The sequence below is a fragment of the Colias eurytheme genome, chromosome 28 (genome assembly GCF_061535395.1).
Source record: "Colias eurytheme isolate Ceu_HAF_F1 chromosome 28, ilColEury1 Martin Lab GWU primary, whole genome shotgun sequence".
In the NCBI taxonomy this organism is placed as follows: domain Eukaryota; kingdom Metazoa; phylum Arthropoda; class Insecta; order Lepidoptera; family Pieridae; genus Colias; species Colias eurytheme.
The window spans coordinates 2626618-2652371 of NC_143007.1; the positions used below are offsets into that span (position 1 = coordinate 2626618).

Consider the following 25754-nt stretch of genomic DNA (forward strand, 5'->3'; position numbering starts at 1 on the left):
ATTAAATTTAAAGCAATGATTTATGAGTTATTCGGTTACTTACCACAAATGCGTACGCTATTAAGTTGTCGGCATTATAATAGACTAGCTGTTCCACGCGGTTTCACCCCCGTGGCTCCACTCCTGTTGCCCGTAGCGTGATGAAATATAGCTTATAACCTTCCTCGATAAATGGGCTATCTAACACCGAAAGAATTTTTCAAATCGGACCAGTAGTTCCCGAGATTAGTGCGTTCAAACAAACAAACAAACTCTTCAGCTTTATAATATTAGTATAGATATCCGTTCGCAATGTCGTATTATATTAGGCCAACGTTATCGGTCATCGATTAGATTTAGAATGATTGTGTTGTTTATTTTATAGGCTTACAGATAGATATTAGTTCAAAGAATCGCCGCAAAGAAACCTACTATTGCGATATTTACAAGAATATTGATAGGTATATGTTTATTGTTTGCTACTCTTTCATGCAAAAACCACTTATTATTAGAAAAACAGTGCATTAGATATAGCACCCTGTCACATAGGTATTTTTAATTTTACTTAAGAAATGCAACCCTCATAATTCTTACGAAATAAAAACACAAACAGGTATCAAACAAATTTACATTTACATTTTAATAAATACATATATTAACATAACCTTGTATTCAATATTTCGTATCATTACGTAATAAGTATTTCATTTACGAATATATTACATACAGTCCCTTGCCAACTCGACTCAGCTATAACGTGAGTACTAAATAGCTCTAGAGACAATAAAACCTATACAAGCCTACTACTATCTCCGAACCTCATTCAATACATGCAGATATTCTGCGTCAAATAAAACAAAAAAAAATATGCACAAGGCAATATCAACTTAAACACCAGTAAATAGAGTCTACATTGTATTTGATCGGTATATTACACAACCGTCTGAAAACAGTGTGGGGTGACTCAGCAGTCACGTGGCGAGTGGCGTGGTTACGATACCGGCCGAGAATATACTATGGCCGGTGATTAGATAAACTTTAATAGGGTTATTTTTATTGAAGCGGTTCAATTCTACAAAATAACCGAGATTCCGTCATTGAAAGTGGCTCGATGGAATACAATGTGACATATGTTTGGGCCCTTTTACCGTAAGCCTTGTTTATGCGTAAATGCATTCTATAGGTACTTTAAAAGAAGTTTATTTTTATTGGCGTACTGGGTTTATTGATGTATGAGCGGTTTAATTAGCTGGTGGATCGCCTGATGGTAAGTTAACAGTAACACCACTGCACCGGCCGTGAACATTTCCTGAATTCTCCGCCTTTCTAAGAGTAAAGAAAAGTTGTGTCAACAAGAATAAAGGAAACGACCTTGGAACATATCTACGTACCTATAACTAATTCAGTATTTGTTAGGAAAGTTTTTGTTAGATAAAACATAATAAATCGTCACTACTATTTATATACAAACTAGCGACCCGCCCCGGCTTCGCACGGGTACAATGCTGATACTAAATACACTACAGAAAAACTGTGAACGTTGTATATAAAAACATTACGGCCCGCTCCGGCTTCGCACGAGTATAAAATAGATAGCCGGGCGGCCGGCCGGTATCGCCGCAAAGGCTACGTCCTGCAATTTTTAAATCTGTAATATCTTCGAAAATATTCACTTAAATCATACGGTGTAAAGGGCCATATAGATCTATATTAAATGAACAATGTATTCAAGGTATTTAATTGGTTAAGGATTAATGCTGTATTGGTTAAAATCGCATCGAAAATTTGTCATTATTTGTCGTAAAAAGTAAATGACAAAAAAAAGTTATTGTGGGTTATCCATATGAGATAGACATATACCATCGCGGACTTTTCTTTAGACCTTTTCAATGTGTATAATATTTAGTACATTATTTTGATAAAACTCGTAGGCCTCAGCCTGCGTTTGCAATGTAAGCGGAAAAAATGTAATTTTTTACGACATCACATTAGAAACCTCAAAAATAACAGTACTTCTCCACTATTTAATGGATGTTATTATACATATAAACCTTCCTCTTGAATCACTCTATCTATTAAAAAAACCGCATCAAAATCCGTTGCGTAGTTTCAAAGATTTAAGCGTACAAAGGGACATAGGGACATAGGGACATAGGGACAGGGAAAGCGACTTTGTTTTATACTATGTAGTGATGAAAAGTATGCTGTATTTTTGTTTAACAACCTATACAATACGTTATAAGTTATAAGCGCAACTTAATGTTCAACTAAGAGTTATTGCAACAATATTTGTACTCGTTTAAACTTTAATTGCATTAAATCCGATCAAATCGATATCGATGCAATACAATTGAATAAACATTAAAACCATTTTAACCTGATTCATACCATTCAATTCTATATATCCAATAAACCAATCAGCTGTTTGCTTGACCTTGAGTGAATAAAAGACTTGAAACAGAGTTATAAATCACATATTTATCGATTCTTCCAATCGATATACTGTGGTTAATCGTCTCTAATAGTGGTATTATTGTTAACAACAGTACCTAAAAATAACATTAGTTTTATAGCATTTACGAAATAAGTGTATTTTAATTATTAAATGTTTATTTCATACGAAAATGAAAGGTCGATTTAAGAATATATCATTATCATGATTATTTTTAAAATACATATTATGTATTATGTACATACAGTAACTACTACGCGTATTGTATTATAATAATATCTACGTTGTTAGCAGACAATTAAGCTTCGTTATGCATATTGTGTCTTCTAAAAGTCCCAATATAAATCAAAATTATACCACAATGATTACACCTTTTTATTTATTTCCTGCCTAGTATTGGGCCCGTACATACCTAAATGAAAAATACTTAATACATAATAAAATATTTTATTATATAATGGAATTGTTTTGCGCTAACGACATTGCTATCGACCTCTGATAATAACTAATTAGGTTTTTCATGTAAAAACCGAATGAGCGTCTTTTACAATCATTAATAATATCAGTTCATATTATTCTTCACTTTAATGAATTATGAAACCAAATCTTAATATATATATAAATTATAAATCTCGTGTCACAATGTTTGTCCTCAATGGACTCCTAAACCACTTAACCGATTATAATAAAATTCGCACACCATGTGCAGTTCGATCCAACTTGAGAGATAGGATAGTTTAAACATGTAGGTACCACGGGCGAAGCCGGGGCGGACCGCTAGTAGATACATAAAATTATCGGGTCACAATGTTAGTTACCATACTCTTACGAAACGGCTGGACCGTTAACCATGAAATTTTGTGTGCCTAGTAGGTAGATCTGGGAATCAGCCAACATCTATTTATCATACCCGTGAGTGTTAACAGTAAACCAGAACAAGTAACAACGTTTGCCGGGACAGCTAGCTGCAGTATAATTGTAAATTTACGTTATAGGGGGTTCCCCTCCTTCGTAAGTACCTATAGGTTATAAGAAAAATGTTATCTACAATTAGCTCACTACAAAAGTATAATCTCGAGATAAGCAATCTCTCCGATAAACTCCTTAATGAAAAAATTATTATAATATTTCAAAGTACCAGACCTATTTCGGTACTTTTACAGTAGGACGTTTGTTAAATCAACGTTCGGACTAGTAATTCAATTGAATGTCGTCATTCCATGACGGCGCTAGTCATTCAATCAAATAGCAGATTCAACCAGATGACGGCGACAGGTAAACTTTGTTATCTATTGAGTTTCACCGGACGACAGCAGTTAATCGATTGAATCAGGATAAAAAATTACTTCTAACACAAACAAAGCCGCGTACATCAACCAGTATCACACACGTTTCGCACACAGACGCAATTATAATAATTTGCAACAAATATACGCCAAGATATAAATAGTTACACGCATCAGCTGTTCGCAATAACCTCGAAATGGGCGACATAAAGGTGAACGCACACTTATCCGAGTCGAATTCAAGGAACACACACAACGAAAGAATTGACCCGCTTAAAAGGGACAAGTTTAATTGAAACTTTATAGACATATCAAAGCTCAAAGCTCGGTGACAATACAATCAATACAATTTAGTTTTTTTAATTATATTTAGCCAAATAAATCTCATTGCTCTGTCATACACAACTATGAAAATTCGAACACCCTCGTCTAGTTAGTTAACGTCTCACTCTAGATTATTAATTTGGAGGACCAAATTCATAATCTAGAGTGAGAGGTTTCAAAAGAAATCATGTAAATAATTCTAAAGTTCGATTCGTACATATCGTTCGTCTCGAATAAGTCTGCGTACACCTTTACGCTGCAATGTACTCACCTACATTACTACCTACCTACCTATTTTGTTTTCGTAACGCAATACGCGTCTCAAGGCAGGCATAGGCTACCTGTCTGTACGCTTTACTTTAGAACAAGCTCGTACCGTTCACGTTGGGGAAATCTTAGTACGGAGAGAAACAATGTTGCTTGTATATTCAAACACATAGAAATCTATATGTTATTGTATTTGTAGATACGATGTGTGTCGTCTCTTACGTATTTAGTATTTCCTGAGCGTATCGCGATGCTTATTTATTTATAGTAACTAGTTAATGGGAAATTTCGACCAATTCTTAAATTACCTTAAAATACGGTATAACTAGGTGTTGTTTACCTTCTTACAACAATTGATACAAAGTGTTAAGTACAAAAATCATTATTTATACTATTATGTACAAAAAAAACAATAATGATACTTTATTATTTATTTACCTTCACATTACCTTATTAAGATTTATATCTCATTATTTTGATTTCACCGATACCTACTTGACATTAATAGTTTTTATGCTAAGTCGTTAGCTTGCAAAACCTTCATGTTGAACCTTAATATCATTAACTTTGTATACCTACCTACTTTTAATTTAACATCAGAAACGAGTTTAGATTTTGAAATTTAATTACGAAGTCGAATTTCAACATCTCCGCCACAATCTCCGCTCATTTTTTAATCTTTATGACCTACCCGAATAACGAGATATTTTGGACATCTCTCACACATAAGTATATCTATACCTACTATATTATTAATAACCTAGAGCTGAAGAGTTTGTATAAACGCACTTATCTCAAGAACTGCTGGTCCGATTTTAAAAATACTTTCAACGTTTTACATGTACATACGTAATCCCTGAGTGCTATAGGCTATATTAAGTACCAAGGGTAAACCTGAAGCACACAACTAGTTCAATTATAATTCTAAATCTTAATATTAAATAAGCGGTGAACACATGCAAAAGCAAAATTTTCTCGGTGCAATATTTATTAGCCCATTCATTGTAGGTTTCAGACAATGGCAGCAATTACGTCCCTTGCAACGAGTAAGTACGCGTGGGAGCCCTAGCGAATCCCGGAAAGGTACACGTGCCTTCTACTTTAGTACAACCGACACTTTATAAAAAATCTTAGTGTAATAATGAATTAATTCAAAGAACCTACTAGATACCTATAGCAGAAATCAATATCACTACGTAGTAAAAAACAAAGTCCGCCTTCTTTGTCTCTAATCTCTATGCTTAGATCTTAAAAATTACGCAACAGATTTTGATGGGATATTTTTAATAGATAGAGTGGTTCTCGAGGAAGATTTTAGTGTATAATTTGTTAAGTTTTATACCAAGCGGGCGACACCACGACCGGAAAGCTAGTAAAATACACGGCAATCCAGGCCATGGAACGTCAGGGCAGTTTTTAACCGTCACTTCTATTTAATATCGAAAACTTTATAGCATTGGCCATTGATACGATGAGTAAAGAGCATCTACAGTTTCTTGGCTCTTCTCTATAGATAGGCAGTGCTTGCGTAAGCGGTGGCATAAAATTTCCATATAGGTATTATGACGATTCAAAAGCTTGAGCTAAGTATTCAGAAACCTCTACTACACGTGGCATTTTAATACCGTCTATACGTTTATCATATTCCCCATTCAGTGTTTGTTCAAGGAGATGAAAATTAAATTATTAGTCTAAAGAAATATATATTTTTACACGATATAGCTAGGAGGAATATGTTTTTCGGGAATGTGTATGAGTAAATATTTGTCTGGCACAAAATGTAACATACAATGTAGGTACATTTAAATTGTATCAGTAAAATCTATTTAAGATAAACATAGTATCCAGTTAAATTAACAATAGGTATGTGTTACACACACTATCTAAATTCTACATCTATCCAAATATATTTAGCCTTCCATAAAAAATAAGCCTTGTAAAGAACAAAAATGTATTATACCGATAAATGTACCGATATTATCCTCTGAAAAGTTTCCGTGATGAATACGAGTATACGAAGCTTTAATAAAAGCTGTTAAACTACAATGAATGGCATTATACCCGTATACGCTATAATAACTTCTCTCAATTACGACCTTCATGTATTAAGTATAATAGGAATAGAGGTTCAAAGAGCTAATCCAATTAATATAACAATATCATGAAGAAGAATTATCTTTGACGTACAAATTCCCTCAACGAAGTTTAAAAGGCATTGTATTTTATAACAAGAATATTTTAACAAAGCATCCATATAATATAACTGACACCGTTATATTACACTAAAAATATTCAAAATACGTGTGTTGGTTTTATTTTTCTAAGACTAAGGAGACTAAGATTTGTAAAGCGATGAATCATCTCATTCAAATGGGAATTTCTTTTAATCACGCGGGCTAAGCCGCGGGTAAAAGCTAGTTAGTACTAAGTACATAATTACAGAAATACGTTAGACTAGAATAAGAATAAGAATAAGAATAAAATAATTTTTATTAGGCACACCAAATTACCACCGTCCACCACCAACACAAACAAAAAAAAAAAAAGAAACAATATAAAAATACACTTAAATATAATCTAACATAAAAATTAAAACTAAGAATATGATTTGTGTGGCGACTGGCGACCTAAAGGGTAAGGCCGCTCAGCTTATGCTATGCCGATATGGTCAGCATAGCGCTGGTTTTCAGGGCCCCACCAGACAACAAAATGCTTAAGTCTAAAGTGTCTCTCTCTGCTGTTAGATAATAAAACAATTAATTAAGAAATAAAATAATTATATATGTTTGCATGTATAGAATATAATATATTGCGGTTATTTTAGCGTGCAGAGTTAATGTGTTACTCAAATATATTAAATTATTAATAAATATATGCACATAATTTCAAACTTTCATAACGACGTCGAAGAAAGTTCGTGAACTTCCTTTATGAGTTAAAAGTTCAAACACCATATTTAAAAGAAAAGAAACCCATGACGGTAACTTCTTGAACAACTAAAGTGCTTCATAGTGTTGATTTTTCGTACCAATCATGTTCTTTTTTCATTACAATTATTTTTGTAAATAACTAAAGTTTTTCATCCATTGATTTTATGTTCAAATCATGTCTTTTTTGTCACCTTGCAAACGGGGAAGATGACGCAATATCATCGCTGATTACATATAAATTTTGTTCACCAATATCAAGTATACTTCAAGTTTCAACCAAGGCGAGATACATTAATCCTGCACTGCTATGGCTGCACTCACGTGTTCGTTAATAACTAATTACCTCTACAATAAAGATGTCGGCTACAATGTTGTTATCAATTCTAGTAGCCTTTTAATTAAGTTTTTTTACGATTACTTAGTAACATTGTATTATAATGGGCCCACTCCAATCATTGGGCAGCATTGGCCCATCAAATGATCGTTGATGTTGGCCACCATTATGGCGTTTACGAATAAACATCTACAATGACGGGCAATCACAGACATTAGGCCTTCTACAGTGTAGAGACTACACTATCGTGATTGCCTCTACTCGCCCAGAGCTGCCCATAGTGAAGAGGGTACATAGGTAATATCGTTAACCATTAGTATGATAAATATTAAATTCTAGAGTTATGAAATGCAAAATTCCTAACTAGAACCTAACTACTCTTTGCCAACTGAGCGAAGCCAAAATTTCATTGCTTAAATTACTGAGCCATTTGAGTTGCTTATTGTTAGACATTTATTTTATGATTATGAATTGTTCGCTTATTTTTTAAACATTATATTTTCTACACATATGTATTGTTAAAACTGGCCAAGAATTAAGACAAGTATAAAGTACAGGCTTATGTAAAAATCTCACGAAATAATCATATATTTTCCATAACATGATACAATAATTATCTATCTCTGCGAAATGAATAAGAGAATGTTCTCACAAACAAATCTTTTGATAAGATATATAAATCGTAACATTTATATTAAAATCAGACCCTATCATAAGTCGTAAAATACCATGGCAATGCCATCTAAATACGTTTACGATTATTTCAAGGTCGAGTTATGTACACATTCATCTATAAATCAATAATCACCCCTATTACTATACCAATACGTACGAAAACAGAATGACGCTTGTTACTTTTGGTCTGGTAGTCAAATTTGTTTTGTTACGAAAGTAAAGACAGCGTGATTATTATTGAAAGGGTCGAGTTAAAAAACACGTGGACAGAGGGAAATACGTACATTAATATTAATGGTATAAATTTCCCATTTCCCCTAATCTTAGAACTATCTAAGGAACTTTTTTTCGCACAAACATACATATGTACAATGTACATATACTTTAAGGTTCATTGACTCCAAGCGTGTATGTAGTACGAAACACCAATTAAATTTGAACATATATTTTCACTTCAGAATATGGAATTATATTTGATAAATTATCCTTATTAGTAGAACTTGGATACGTAAAACATTCCGTCATAAACGGTCCACTAACTACTAAGAATGCCCAAATATGTTAAAATAGTATTTTACCATTTTTTTGGAGGTAGAGGTCATTGACCGCTTGTTGTTAAGGAATTCTACATAGTTGAAAGTAGGCACCAAGATAATCAAATCGATTTTTTATCAAATTTTACCATATAGATTTGTTTATTGATTATTCTATCTATTTAATATACTTAGAATGTCTACAAGCCTACAACAAACCTACAAGATACGCCTTAATATCATATCTATTCATAACGAGATCGTTTTAGCCATAATAGAAGATGTTTGAGTAAATGCTTCAAATTGCTATCACTAAACGAATTTAGGAGTTAATAATTGTGCAGATAAACTACGAAACCATGATTAGTATAAATTGAGCAGTTATATTTTTTATTACTTAGAACCTACCTACTTAAAATTAAAAACGTCAGCACTACCTAATAAAAAAAAATAAGTACACACATGATTGATATTTGATAACTATGATTAAACTAGATCTTACTTTTAAACCCATACAAGCCACTAGTTTTCAACAAACCCATTACTACACAATCGTTCCAGATCATTCAAGCCTTCCAAAACAACCTGACGCATCCACGATTGTATAATAACTACACTATCCTCTATATTTATATCGATGATTCATGTCCCATACACCTGCGAGACACGTGCGTAAGCCCCGGCAAGGTGCATGTTTCCCGTATGCCTTTCGTATGTTAATTTGAAAACATGAATCGACTCCATACATCCCTTGTTACGATGTCTTATTTGTAAGATGTTCGTGTTCGTATATTTGATATATTTAACTAACATTTTGATCGTTCGAAGACCACATCAGCATATTATACCTACTTATGTATTATAGATAGAGAAAGTTTTACAATAAAGTTATAAATACAAACATCGATTTTACAAAATAGACTTGAATAAAATCACGCTCTTAAAAGGTACCTTCTGCAAGAGATTCGATAATTCATAGCAAACTAGTCTTTACTACCTTACGAAAAGGTACTAAATTAGTACATAGACAAGTTTAATACCTTAGCAATAATACTATTCCTATCTCAAAGTCAAACAGCTGTACTTATGAACACTACGTTAGTCATACTGTGCCTAGCCTCACTTATATTGAACTAATAAATACCTAACCGTACCGTAGCATAATCGTCTGAATCATTTGCTATTTCCTTATACGGTATTATATACGGGAATGGGAAAGCGGCGCCAATCTCCTTAAAGAAATGAAAACTCCATACGTTAGATACATAAGGATGTAGAATATTAACTATACATTCCGTAAGCTTGTATAAAAGCTAACTGTCTTGTGATGTGTTAACTGTTCCTAGTCAATATAAAAATAAATAGTCTATGTTATTATTATTCATTTAAAAACTTAAAAATTTAAGTGACCAGTGAACAAATATGTATGTTCGCGTAATCGCCTTTTAAAATCACTCTAAAATATTCACTAATCAGTAATCAGTGTGGTAATCTTTTATGTTTAGATTGTATCTTGTTTGTGACTTTCAATTAGATAAAGATAAATTTAAATTTATACATCTAACGAACCTTACACACTAACAAGATTTTTCAAGCATATTAACATTAGGTATATCTTCGGGTAATTTTTTAATGTCCCTTTCAGACACTCGTAATATATAAAGTATAAACTGATCAATTTACTTTACTAGCATTAAATTTTTTATCATTAATCTTCATAAAATAAACGTAAAAATCCAACCACCCATAAGCGCGTGTTGCTTATAAAAGCATATAAAACTGCAAGGAGTTGAAGAAGATACAAGAAAATTCATAAATTGCACGATTCAGTTTTCCCATGTCAAATTTTATGCAACGTAAGTACTGCTATTTTAAACAAAAGTTACATAACCTGAGGTTATCAGCCGATTCGTTGCATACAAATAGTCCGAAAAACGTATTTAGTATACGTAATTTTGTCTGCGGGGACAACGCGTGAAAATGTTTAATAAGCGATGCTCCCAGCATGTTAGGAATAATAATTGTGCATGACTTTCGTACCTACGTCACTTTTAAAAGTATCGTGCTTTACAGTTTATTACTAGCTATAAATAACTACTGAAAAGCAAGTGAATGAATATGTTTTATTGTAAGAGCAGTTAGTTTATTAGGTATGGAAAGTTTATGGACGTGTAATTGTTTAGAGTAGGTCCTGTTGTCTATGTATGTGTAATAAAAATAATCTATAATATAAAAATGAATCGCAAAATGTGTTGGTAAGCGCATAACTCGAGAACGGGTGGACCGATTTCGATAATTCTTTTTTTATTATATTCCTTGAAGTACCAGGATGGTTCTTATGTAGAGAAAACATAAATATGTATCACGGGCGAAGCCGGGGCGGACCGCTAGTAATAATTAAAAACTTTATGAAACGCATCAGACGCATTATAGGTACGTCCTCCACGCTGCACGCATAATATCTGCCAACTACGAAAAACATATGTACCTACTATATCGGGTATACTATTGCTATGCAATTTAATTATGTCTCTACTTAATAATAGGTATATTTTGATAACAATGAATTTAATCACCACGTCCCAGCCCCCAGGCGATGCGAATACGTCGAACTTTATGTACCTGTAACCTGCCTATAATTGTGTAGTTTCAATATGAATTTTCGCTACTGTAGGTACATCAGTGTGAACTTGGATGAAACTGAAATGCCCTGAAATGTTTAAATTAAATTTTTACTACCCGACCAGGCAATAGTTGTTCTGTCAGAATATCTTTTCCACACAGGGCTATTAAGAATAATTTACGATCTTCTCAAGACCTACCGAATACCTACACATATTTTTTTCTAAAATTTATATACTACAGAGTATTTTACGTAAAGGCAGGCTACAGATTATTGTACATAAAGTATTCATACACATATTAAAGAACACATTGATATTCACCAAGGTTTTATGCAGCCATAATAAAAATTCAAAATAGCGAAATTCTCACAACGCAAAGTACCAGTAAGTATGTCTCACACAAAAAACATTCACTGGCTCTCCATGTTTCCTACATACAGCTAGATAAGGACAAAACATCTTGATTGGACTGCATTCACGAGAAAAAGAATATTTTTTATCGATTGACGGCGACCGGGAGTAGCTAGTCCGCACAATGACAAATGGTCTCATGGAGAAATATCTACAGTTGTTGGCTGTCGTTGCTTTCTATTGTATAACGAGTATTGGTAGAGGAAAATTTAATAGCAATGATGGAGTGACATATTGTATCGTGTCTGTATGAGAAAATAAGACGAATTGATCCACAATATCTAATATATATTTAGTTATAATAATAATATGCTCTAAACATAAGCTTGCAAAAGTTAATAGTCCTACCAGAAGAACTACGAATACGTTCGCACTCTTTCTACGTTCATAAAATAGAAAGAAATGCTCTGATAATATTTAATAACAAATGCCTTTGTCTATCCAGCTAATATAATTAGTATACACTTTCTGCATATTAAATACATTGTAAAAAGATGCAAATCATGAATCTTTTATAGCACTTAATTTTATTAGCCACAATTTAACTGTATCGGATATTGGAATAAGGCCAACTGCACATGTTGTAGTAAATCTAAACTAGCATAACGATGGAAGACTGCACTAGTGTTATAGTTTAAATTAAACGGAGATTAAGGTATAATCATGATTCATTGTGCACCGACCCTAATGCTACTAAGCCAAACCATTTCAATTTTTCGAAATTACACCTTCCCAGTAGACAAATTATGTTTAAATTTTAATGAGAAACAACAGCAATTTGTTGAAAATTATACGCTTCATTTAGTAGAAAGAACATAAAGTAGCTCTATAAATTTCATTACCAAACAATTTAGCCACAAATTTAGATTAGAATCAGTCCATTAGGCAAGTAAAAAAACTTACAAATCTAAAGTGCCTCCAAATGTTAGCGCTCGAAATTCCACTTGTGGGAAACTGAGACAAAACACAACATTAGCAATATTAAATCATGTGCTAGAGCGAGATGAAAACACATGAAAAAGCGTTTTAATTAAAGTACTGTTTTGAAAAATTACTCGTGTTTTCATTTAATTTAATAGCGAACACATCCACTTTTTAATATCAAGCTCACGACAAAATTCAGTTTCGTGAGGTTCCCATATAATTCAATTTTAGAAATTCTATTTTTCGAGAATTTTGCTTTCAAGAAAATGTTTCGTTAGACCCAACAGATTAAATGTACTTTACTACAACACTTAAATATTCTTTCGAGCTTTCGAAAGTTCTTTGTTTGGGCAGATACATTAGTAAAATTGAATTTATTTGAATAAATTTTCATACAGATAACCTTTTATACGATATATATTAAATATAAATGAGGATGATGGTGTTTTGCTTATTTCCTTATATTACATAATAAATACATACATAGGTACCTATTTATTGAACCGTTTTCGTGACTCGCTAAGTCCAATATAAACCAAACCAACAATTATCGAGACTATTAGGTTTTCCTCAACGTATAATGATATTCGACCTTTGGACTTTCCTCAAACTAGCAGGTCACTCGAAACCCAAATTGTTAGAATAAACGAAAGGGTAGTGTTATTGATAGGTCTGCACTAGACAGGATGTTATTAAAACTTAAAAACGCACGCACAGTCCGAATTAAAACTCTATGCACATGTATTTAAAGTTTAAACTCGTATAAAAATACAATTTCACCCTTCCAATTCCGTTCCCTTGCACCCCTTATTGACGTCATAGCATAATACAATTTTATAGACACTAAAAGCATACGATTGTGATAAATTTAACGTGAAATTGAACTCTAAACTGGTGCAATAAAGGCGGTATTGGTTCGGATAGATCACACTCTAATTACACGTTTATAAGTTGTTTTTTGTAGGAAGGTTCAGGTCTATCGAATCATTTTAAAAATTCATAATAATATCGTGTAACATAAGAACATAGTGCTTTTAATAGAGTACATTATGGGAGGTGAAAGTTAAGGGTGATTCAACTGGGGTAAACCCATAGTTAGGTGGATAACGAAAGCTAGAGTCGCAAAACTTTTCAGGGAGGTTTGTTTGAATTTCATATTTCATGTTTTCGTTTTAAATCAGTTAATTAATGCCTTATGTATACGTCTCGCTACTAATTACATAACTATGTTTGATTAATATAACATACATATGTTTGTTTTGTTTTAGCTCAATGGATGAACCGATTTTGTTCATGCTTATAATATGAATATATGTATTATCTTCGAGGCTTCTTTATTCTGAGAATTAAAGTTCAATACCTCTAATGTGAGTTTCATTTCGTCCCTTGCCCTAATCCGAAACACTCAACTTTTCCGAACAGAATAATTATTTTTAACTTCTCAATAGGTAACATAATTTGTACATACAAAATAGAGTACCTGCAGACATATTATCCAAATTACCAGACATTTAACGCTTAAATAATTTCACGAATAATATAGCAGTAATGGAAAATTGAATATAGAGATAGACTGTTCAGTTTAACTGTTTAAATTGTTCGCCTACGCAAATCCGGGGATTGTATTTAATCAAACGTTGTTAGGCAATTTGTGAAATATATTTTAGATCGAAATATAATTTTCCATTCCCAATAACGTCTATTTTCTCTCATATAACGAATGGAAAACGAAATTGGAGTCAATTCTTGGCGTCTGAAATACCTTCTTGATATTTTTTTTATAATATCGATATGCACTAAACTATCCCATATCACTTAAAACACATCTAAGGCATTATCTCTTAACCTAGCAAACATTTTACGCTATACATATGTACACAATACACATCACTCGAAAAATAAAATTTTCCTGTCTCAATATTACAAAAAAACAGATTATATGCAATCACATCATTACTCTAAAGTCTAAAATGACAAATCACGAGAGAGGTCATACTTGTTACTTTACGCAACCCAATAACCGCCTGATATAATTAATCGTGGGTACTGTACAGTGTACAGTATGAAATGTGTCGTTTAATTACGTTTGATGTACAACGCTATATTTCCCTTTGTATATTTACAATGGAATTTGGGTATTGTTACGATTTTAGCTTTGTCACAATAGTTACGAATTACGACCGTACTGTGATACGATTCATAGAGGAGTAAAAGCACAAAAAACCTTAATAGATAAATGATTGAGTCGCAATCATAATACATTTGAAACAATTTTCACAACATAGTAGGTACCATAGTACATAGAGATAGTATGTAATGACTAATGACCTAGTATGGAATAATATAGAAGTTCTGAAGTACACATGTGTTAAAATTATTATACAACAATTTTCAATCATAGTTTATAATATATATACATATGTACATAACATTGATAGTTATTTATATTGTAACAAATTTTATGTATACTGCAGGTAACAGAGTAAAAATAAATACTACGGTAATAATTATGTTCACGTTTATTTCAGAAACGAGTTATCGTTGACCTTCTTTATAAGGTCAAGAAGTCGATAGTAATTTAATCGCAAAAAGTTTAGTGAGGTTGATCACCTTGTGTCTAAAACAAAAACGAAACTATGGTATGAGAGTTTTATCAACCTACGCTAGAAATTAATAATATACAGTACCTACCTATATTATCTCCTAGCAAGGATTAGCATCAATCTTCGATTATTCTGTGTTTTAGATCGATCTGCGTGCCATGGACTATCTTTCTAGCTTTTCTCAGAAAATTGATTGCTATGATGACGGCTTTTGGAATAGGATCTAAGGTTATTACTTATTATTATTAACATCTATACAATACATGATATACCTACCTACATATCATATAAATTTTATAAAATTAATAAATGTTTTACTTTCTTCAATGCTTTCCTAAACGGCTTAATATACGACGAAATCAAGTAACACAATACTGCATGTAAGTTATTTCCACAAAAAGTAGCAAAACTAATGCCACTCAAATGACAAAATTAATGATATACACACATATTGGTATTAAATAGCTGATCCATTAATCGTCCAATCATGCGTGCATGTTACGATTTGTAAGGAATACAATTTCCAAATTATACGTGTCTAATTAAAGATTAATTGCATCTATACACGAATGCTAACCGATTTGTCGTGTCGCTCCCGTGAAAAACAACGCTCGTTATGTACGGTACCTACGTGTCGAGTGGTTAGCAAAAACGAAACACGCCACGACATCATGATTGGTTTTCATTTGACCTATTTCATTTGACCGCTCGGTTTAAAAACACACTTATAAAGTGGAGTAAAAGCCATTCAAATCTCGACACAATATAGCATTTAAATATGTTTTATGATATTACACGAATAAAAAGGAAAAATGATAAATTCAATAAAGGTTAGTGCTTAAAATGTAGGTCAACAATGTTTGTCCATTTTAATTTTGTAGGGCGCGATTACCTGACCGCCGTCATTGTAAATATTTATTACTTGGCTATAAGAATAGTGGTACATGTGTGGTCTAAATTACTCACCTACTAAGTTAACTATAAAAAGCGAACTTTCAACTTACGTTATTGAAAACAAATATTCAAATATAATTATGTTAATCTCGTTATGTCTATGTAATAAAATCACATGTACCTACATAATATAATCTCAATCCAATTAAATGTATAAATCCTACTATGAAATATGAAATACATAATATAATTTGTGTAAATTTTCACAACGTCGAGCACCTATTTTACGTGAGAATGTCGAGAGAAACAGCTCAAATCATTCCAACTCAAAATGATGAATCGATAAATTAAAAAAATTCTCCATAATTTCAAATTAATATTGCAATATGCAAACCTCAATTCAAGTAATGCTAACTTGGTAATGCACACAAATTCATTACTATGCTTAATTGTCATAATTTAGCTAAATAATGAAATTCACTTAAACAATACTGTAATTGGGTAATATTTTTTATTATTTACAATTGACATTAAATGCAATTAATTATTTTAATTAGCAAGAACATTAACAAATAATAGAGCTAATCATCATTTTTTATAATTAAACAACTCTTTAAAATTCGTTTATAATATATGCTGTACCTATATTGTATGAGCCTTACAAAAATCATTTGTCATCAATTATTTTAGTCTGTGTTCTTTTAAAAGAAGTAACAGATGAGATAAGTGTTCGTTTAAAAAGTGTAAAACTCCCATAATATCTAGATTGTGTATTGAAATACTATTCTAACTTTCATTCAATACTTTGTAAGCAAATACAATTTTCATCACTGACCATTCCCTCCTGTTATACTAGACATTTTGTATTGTTACTAAAAAAATGACTACTATTATAATAAATTGTGCCAGCTGCTCTATTTGGCTTCCTAAAACCAATTATCATTAAAATCTGTTCAGCCGTTTTTGAGTTATCATTTGAACTTCAGCAGTAAATTTTTGTTATCTTACAAGTTCAAAAATCATAGAGTGAACAGGTACCTTCTAGGGAAGCGCGTACCATTTTAGACCTCATCTCAGCTTATCAGGAGAGATTGTGGTCAAGCGCTTCCTTATTCACAATTTTTAAAAATAACTAGCGGTACATATAGACAGTACATCTATAGCCTATAGCAGTCAGGGATCACATAACCTTTGTCCCAGTGTAAGAATTTTTAAATCAACTCAGTAGTTTCTGAGATAAGAATGTTCGAACAAACTCTTTTTTATGTTATAAGTATACATATTCTGTTAAAATACCTATAATAATCTCTTTCCATTTTAGATATCATGATGTCATTGCTTCGAACAAGGCATTCACTATGTAAAAGCAAGTCAAAATTCACTATTTCCTTTTATAACTATGTGAGTCATTGATCAGTTGTTAATAATTGAAATAATAAAGTTGTGTGTAACATATAAATGCTAATTTTTAAGGCAAAAACCTTTAAACATGTAACCCCTACGGGTTACCTACGTTTGTCGTCGATGTAAACCTACGTTTATACTTTAAAAATATGCTAATTGTTATAGTAAAACATTAAAACCAATAGGTTTGTTGATTTCTAAATATTAGTTCCCACAAATATATAATTTTTGGTATTTCCTTATAATTAAAAACTTGCAAACGCTGAATATAATAACATAATATGATATAAACTATCATATCCAATATTTGTTGAAGAATATACTAATAATATACCTAGTTGACGTTTTTACTTATAACTTATGTAAAGTGAAAATGTATAAAGTCTGTTATTATTAATTGATAAAGGATAAAGAATCTACGCTAGCCACTGGTATTACAAAATAAAAAAATTAAATAATCTTAATTGAGAGTAATATGTTTAGTTGGTATTAATTATAATATTATATAAATAGGTCCTCAAACTAGATATAAGAAAGAAATAAAACCTAAAATAACTAAGGCATAATATGTCTTGTAATTTAATATTATATCTTCTTATATATAAAAATGAATCGCAAAATGTGTTGGTAAGCGCATAACTCGAGAACGGCTGAACCGAATTCGATAATTCTTTTTTTATTATATTCCTTGAAGTACGAGGATGGTTTTTATGTAGAGAAAACGTAAATATGTACCACGGGCGAAGCCGGGGCGGACCGCTAGTTTAATATAGAACTACTTAATTTTTTATTACGAATGATCAAATAAAAGTAAGTACTGATGATTAACATGATCCTAAATTATTAATTATCTTGGAAAATAATAATAGTAACAAAATTGTCCTAAGTGTGTAAATTACAACGTGCGTACCGGCATACGCTGTGTTTGTAAACAATAACATATGTTTAACGAGCCGGCACCTCGATGTAAATTTTTTATATTTTCTACATACATTCACCTAAATTCTCCCAAAATTACAACCCCGTGCTATTTAGAACCTGCGAGATATTAAATATCAAACATAGTAGACTGGGAACAGTCCTAAACAACACATGTTATAATGCGCCAAAAATTGACAGAAGGCAGTCAAACATAATTTTGACGGGGGGCTACGAAAAGATAAGTAAACTAAATATTTTCACAGGAAAAAGTGTGGTTTTCAGTAATAATCATTAATAAAATATAGAAATACCAGCTGAAATATAATTTCCTCAATAAATATACAACGCCTCTGGCGGTAAGAACACGAAACCAAAACATGATGGCCGACACACAGTAGTTTTGATGACTGAACCTAAATGCGTAGAATACTCACACTTTCTTCCTCTTTTTCCATACCAGAAGGCATTTGAGGTACTGCACGGTTAATCGCCGAGTAGTCCGGTAAATCCGGAAGCTCCTCGGCGAGATATATCGGCATTGGTTTGGACGCATCCAGGGCCCTCGCCCTAAACGAGAGCTTCGACATTTTGTTGACAGAACAAAACACGCTAGCGTCGACACAAAAATGCACTAATAAATCACTTTTTAGCTCCTCCAGGAGGTCCTAAAGGACCTTAAACAGCACTTTGCACACTCTAGTTCGTTCCCATGATTAATTTTTGCACGCACTCAGTCACAATTAATGAAAAACAATATCGAAACTTTACATATTGAGCGTACTTTACAGAAAGCCATCATGGCGGCTTTCCGTTTGGCGGACGACCATGACCAACTTCCACGAGCGCGACGTGCGCGGGAAGGAAACACGCGGGAACTGCTTGGATATTTTTAGAACTTTTTCATATTTTACACTATTATGATACATAAATCAAATTTAAAAATTATAATAAAATATTTAATTATTAAATTAGTGTTATATTATTTTATTTAAAGTAAAATTTTCATATAATTTAAGAAAGAGTACTGAAATGACATCGGACGTTCGTTGTCAAACCATAGACACTGAAAACGTTTAACGTTTCAATATACGATCAGAATGTTATCACAATATTCAAGTGTCTATTTATTTTTATTGTTGTTTATTGTATTTATTCCTTATAATAGTTCGATAAAATAATAAAAATGTTAAATGAAAATAACTATTTACTTTTTCTTTGTGTTTAGTTCTACGCGCATTTACTCTATGGTTTTTTTATACCTAGCAATACCATTATTTTTTCATAAAAAAAGTTAATGCTGTAATTTCGTTCTTTCAATAATTATACAGATTTTCGCAAACGATACGTGGAAATGTTTACTAATATAGAAGATATAAAATAAATATGTAATAAATATATAATGTTGATGGTGCCGCTTTTTATGGAACATTTTACTTCACATGGCAGTACTGACGTTGCCCAAGAGCAAAGAGAATCAAGTTTTATGTTTCGCGGTCTTTTTATATTTTTTCAAAAGACTGTGTCTGCGCATTGTCTGCGTCTGCTATCGACTGATGGCAATCAAATGGCAATCAAGGTGAGCGTTTGAATATTCTTTCTGTATATTTTCGTTAAATACAACAAAAAAAAAGTAGAGATTGTCTAATCTAAAAATGAACGCCCCTCCACTAAACTTAATTGTTTCAATGTGTGAGGACAAATAATTGACAAATAATTATTGAACCACTTTATATGTGAGCGCGCGTCGATTCTACTGCAAACTTTGACACTCGCGCACTGATTTGTCAACTAATCGGGCGATCAGTTCAGGTGCCTAGCATTGTATGGCGGAGAGAGCGCGCTATGTACGGAATGACACGTCCGTTCTGTCGTGCATCGCGTCATTTATGCACTAGTTGGCCAACTGGTCCTGTCGTTCGGGCATGGACGGGACTGGAGGACTGAACGACCAATGAGGCAGACCAATTTGTGTGTATTGCGTCTATACACGTACTTTGAATGTGAGCGTAAACACAGTGGAGGGGCGTTCATTTTTAGATTAGACAATCTCTACTCCACAATGTTTTAATATATTGTACAGAAATTCGTTATGAAACCACTTTTTTACATGATTACCTAGCTTGATATCTTTATTTATTAGTAAATTAGCTCGGACTATATGTTTAAATTACAAATTTTGATAAAATCTGCGCATTTGTTTTTTATTTTATTTATTTATTTAAATACTTTATTGTACTGCCAACAAAAAAAATTACAAAAAGAAAACTTATACTAAAAGAAGACACAGCACAGATGGCGGCCTTATCACTTATAAGTGATTTCTTCCAGGCAACCAACTGATGATGGGATAACATAATAGAATAAAAGGAGGTGGGTAAAAAGTATACGCAATAATTATGTAATATAAAACTAATAGAAAAAAAAGTACTAATAAATATACTATAAATAATAAATAGATATAATAATAGATATCATATATATACATACGTATATACCTATAATTATACATACCATAAGTAAAATAAATACATACAATACATATCGTAATACATTTACATAATATAATATGTATAAAAGGCAAATTACAGCGAAAGAGAGATCATGAGCTAAAATATACTATCCCGAGTCAAAAGCAAGATTCAAGTAATGATTCCTGACAAGGCTTTTGAATGTGGATAGCGTTTGGGCTTGTCTGATATTTATCGGCAAGGCATTCCAGAGTTTAATGGCAGTAACCGCAAAGGAATCGCCATAGAAGTGTGTGCGGTGAAAAGGAATGCCCAGAACAAGCCTATCCACAGAACGAAGAGAATAATTTTCACAATGCAGGAAGTTAAATTTATTTTTGAGATAGGAAGGGGTCTTAGGGTCAAAAAGGATACGATATAGTAGCTGCAAATAATGCACATTCCGGCGAAGACGGATTGGGAGCCACTTGAGCTTCTTGCGAAAGGAGGAGACGTGGTCGTATTTGCGAAGACCAAATACGAACCGGATACCGAAATTCTGAAGACGCTCAAGTTTGTCTAATTGCTCCACTGTTAAATCAGGAAAGCATGCATCAGCGTAATCAATAATGGGTAGGAGTAGGGATTGTGCTAGCATAATTTTTGTCGATATGGGTAGGAAGTTACGAAGACGCCGTAGAGAACTAGACGCAGCGTAAAATTTCCGACCAAGTTCCTGAATGTGATGGGACCAAGATAAAGTCTGATCCAAGTGAATACCTAGATTTTTTACATTCTTACTGTAGGGTATGATTACGCCGTGAATATTAATGGAAGGCAATATACCCCAGTCAACCTCAGAAAGTTGATAAGGACTACCGATAACGATAACCTGGCTCTTTGATGGATTCAACTTAAGGCCGAATTGATCGCACCAACTAACTATGTTAGCCAGTTCGTTATTAATAGAGCGAACAGCATGCGGTAGGTCATCAAGCGTTGACTGGACATATATCTGTAGATCGTCAGCAAACATATGGTAGGGAGAAGTTAATAGGGATTTTATAGGGAATAGGGATTAATAGGGATTTGGTTCCGTACCGTACCAAAAGGCATGGGCGTAGCTATCCATGGGCTCAAGGTGGGGCAAAAATAAAAAATAATATGTAACCAGCAGCTATACCTTGAACTATACCCAAAGTCATATCCCATCCTTCGAACCTCAAAAGGAAAAAAGGAAACCCTTAAAAAGGTTCACTTTGTTGTCCATCTGTCTGTCTGTCTGTCTAAAAAGACCCAAAGAGTTCTCAGAAACGCGTGACGGTATCAAACTGAAAATAATACTGAATACCAAAGTCTATCGTCCCTTGAAGATGTGAAAAAATCAAACTAAACCAACACAATCAAAAGATACAGCCGTTTTTGCGTCATTCGCATGTCGCAAGGAATCAAAATCCAATTAGGCTAGTAGTTTAATTTTTTCACTGCTTCAAGGGACCGCAGTCGATATGAATTTAAGCATGATACCAGCTTACAAGCTAACAGCACGTGTTCCTGAGATAAAGGGTCTTGACTCTTGACAGACGGACAACAAGTTGATACTCTGGGTTCTTATTTTTCCTTTTGTGTTTTGGAACCCTAAAAATATGGTTGGGGCTACTATACACACATCAACAAATTCTAGGGATCTTTGGTATTGCATCAAATATCTCCAAATCTATGGAAATGCCGGCGGCACGGCCGGCGGCATTTCCATGGCATTTCCATTGAATTTCCATGGCATTTTCATGGCATTCGCATGGAATTCGCATGATATTCGCATGGCATTCGCATGACATTTGCATGGAATTTGCATGGCATTCGCATGATATTCGCATGGCATTTCCATGGAATTTGCATGGCATTTCGTGGCATTTCCAGGGAATTTGCATGGCATTTCCATGGCGTTACGAGGAAATTCCATGGCATTTGCATGGCATTTCAGGGCATTTGCATGGCATTTACATGGAATTTACATGGCATTTTCATGGCATTCGCATGGAATTCGCATGATATTCGCATGGCATTCGCATGATATTAGCATGGAATTTGCAAGGCATTTCAGGGCATTTGCATGGCATTTACATGGAATTTCCAGGGCAAAATGCACGGCATTTGCATGGCATTCACATGCATTTGCATGGCATTCGCATGATATTTGAATGGCATTCGCATGGCAATTCATGGCATTCGCATGGCATTTCATGACATTTCCAGGGCATTCGCATGCATGCGCATGGCATTCGCATGCATGCGCATGGCATTCGCATGCATGCGCATGGCATTCGCATGACATTGCCATTGCATTCATGTTACATAGAAGCCTTAGCTACTTTCTTTTTCGAGTCTAATTCGTTATTCGAATTATTCAAAACACGTTTCACCTACCACACCACAAAATAGGTACATCCAAAAATGTGTCCCTAGCCGATTGGTCGCTGGGATTAGATCATTAGTGTGAATTTTCTTACGGATATTAAGCTTAGTAACTAGGTAGTACCTAGATAATTCAGTTTTTAGATTTGGTTAGGTACCTTCCAGGTCAAAGCCAGGGTGCGGCTTATACTAGCTGCGCTTAGCAGTTTCACCCGCGTGGCTCCGCTCCTGTTGGTCTTAGCGTAATGATACATATCCTCGATAAATGGGCTATCTAACACCGAAAGAAATTTTCAAATCGGACCCGTAGTTCCCGAAATTAGCGCGTTCAAACAAACAAACAAACTCTTCAGCTTTATAATTTCAGCTGTATAATTTAATTAGTATTAGTATAGATTGTATCCATGACGTATATTCAATGTAAGTATCATAGAACATCAATAAACGATTAATCACTTTTATTGTTTTTTATTTATTTAAAAATGAATCCTACAAAATAATTGCCACTTCGCTTCCTAGATGTAAGAACTGTAATGCCTGTAGTTTTGTCATATTGAATCTATGATGTTTACATGGGCGTAGCTAGCCATGGGCTCAGGGTGGGGCAAAAATAAAAAAAAATATATGTAACTAGCAACTTTATCCTAAGTCTAGTCCCGGTTAATTTTTAGGACTTCGAACCTTAAAAGGAAAAAAACGAACTCTTGAAGCTGTGAAAAAATCAAAGTTATAAACCAACGCAATAAAAAAGATACAGCCGTTTGTGTTGCAAATTTTCACACATTTCGACATTTGAAAGGGAATCAAAACCTAAAGAGTTCGCAATTTTTCCTTTATCTGCGCTATAAGACGTTACTTAATACAAAATTTCAAGATTCTGGATTCACGGGAAGTTTAGGGTCACTAATTACTGACCATAAAAACACAAAATGCTGACAGATCCAGGTGGAGCTTCGCTCGCAATCTTAAAGAAAAGTTTTTGGCCGATATCTCGGAAACTATCCACTTTAGAGCAAAAGTTATTTCGACTTTTTTATAGAAAGTAAAATTTCGCATTTTTTACACCCTGTAAACTTTTTTGTAAAACTTACTGTTTACGAATTATGGCCCATTTAATGAACCGGTTTATCGTTTTTGGCTGATAACTGTCAAAATATTGGATTAATCAACAAAATGCATCTACCCATTTTTTAAGAAATGAAATGAAATAATTAATAAAATTATTAAATAATTTTTGAGTTGTAATGTAGAAATGTCGGCGCTCGGCGGGTGACGCGGGAGCCTTAAAGTTTTTTTTAAGGATGTAATGAAGACGAAGAAGAGATATCCGATGCATTTGGATTTTTGATAAAATTTAGATTTTTTTATATAAAATTTCACACATTTTTCTAAATAAACTCTTTTCGTTTAACTACTTCTATTTTACTTTTGCATCAGAATATAAAATAATATACTCAATATTATTTAATTGTACGAAATTTAATAAAATGAAATATTTTAAAAGTCTATTCTATTGCAGTTGAGGAAATAAACTATTAATTTTGAAGTACTACGGGACATCATTTTTAATAAGTTTGTTGAATTTGTAGAATTATATGGTATGCATACCTTGAAATTCTTCATTTTAAGCCCGGTAATCCAACATTGAACATTAAATAACTCAAAAATTGTGGGCATTACAAATAAAACCGGCCAAGTGCGAGTCTGAATCGCGCACCGAGGGCCCAGAACAAATCTACTTTTTATTATGTTGTAACTCTAAAATGTATGTATGTTTTAGCAATTTTTCCTTTCTCTGTGCTATAAGACCAATGTCTTATGGTAAAAAGCAATCTTTTTACCAAATTTCAAGTATGTGTTCACGGGAAGTACGGTGTAGGTTTTAATTCCCTTGCGAATGTCGAAATTTGCGATAATTTGCAGCATAAAACGGCTGTATCTTTTGATTGCGTTGGCTTTCACAGCTTCAAGGGACTGTGGACTTGAGTATTCGATATAAATTTCAGCTTGATATCTCCACGCTTTCTTGAGAAAAAGGGTGTTGACAGTCAGACAGACAGACGGACAACATAGTGACAACAACATTGGACAACAACAACCTATATGGGTTCCGTTTTTTCCTTTTGAGGTTCGGAACCCTAAAAAAAAGTTTGAAACAAAAGTTGTAGAGAATACAGTAAGCTTAAAAAAATGGAAAGATGTATTTTATTGATTAATCCAATATTTTAAGAGTTATAAGCCAAAAACGATAAAACGGTTCATTAAATGGGCCATAAATAGTTAACGGTACGTTTTACAAAAAAGTTTACAAGGAATGAAAGATGCGAAATT

The 25754-nt window shown here is 33.1% G+C and overlaps 1 protein-coding gene across 1 annotated transcript in view; it reads right to left on the reverse strand.

Annotated features, from left to right (window-relative positions):
* Window positions 1-19382, reverse strand: part of E(Pc) (Enhancer of Polycomb) — an 89406-nt gene extending 70024 nt beyond the window's left edge. The window contains exon 1 of the mRNA XM_090117486.1: window positions 18996-19382. Coding sequence (XP_089973612.1) covers window positions 18996-19148 — 153 coding nt within the window. The 5' untranslated portion in view covers window positions 19149-19382. The remainder of the gene's footprint in view (window positions 1-18995) is intronic.
* Between the last annotated feature and the right edge of the window lie 6372 nt (window positions 19383-25754).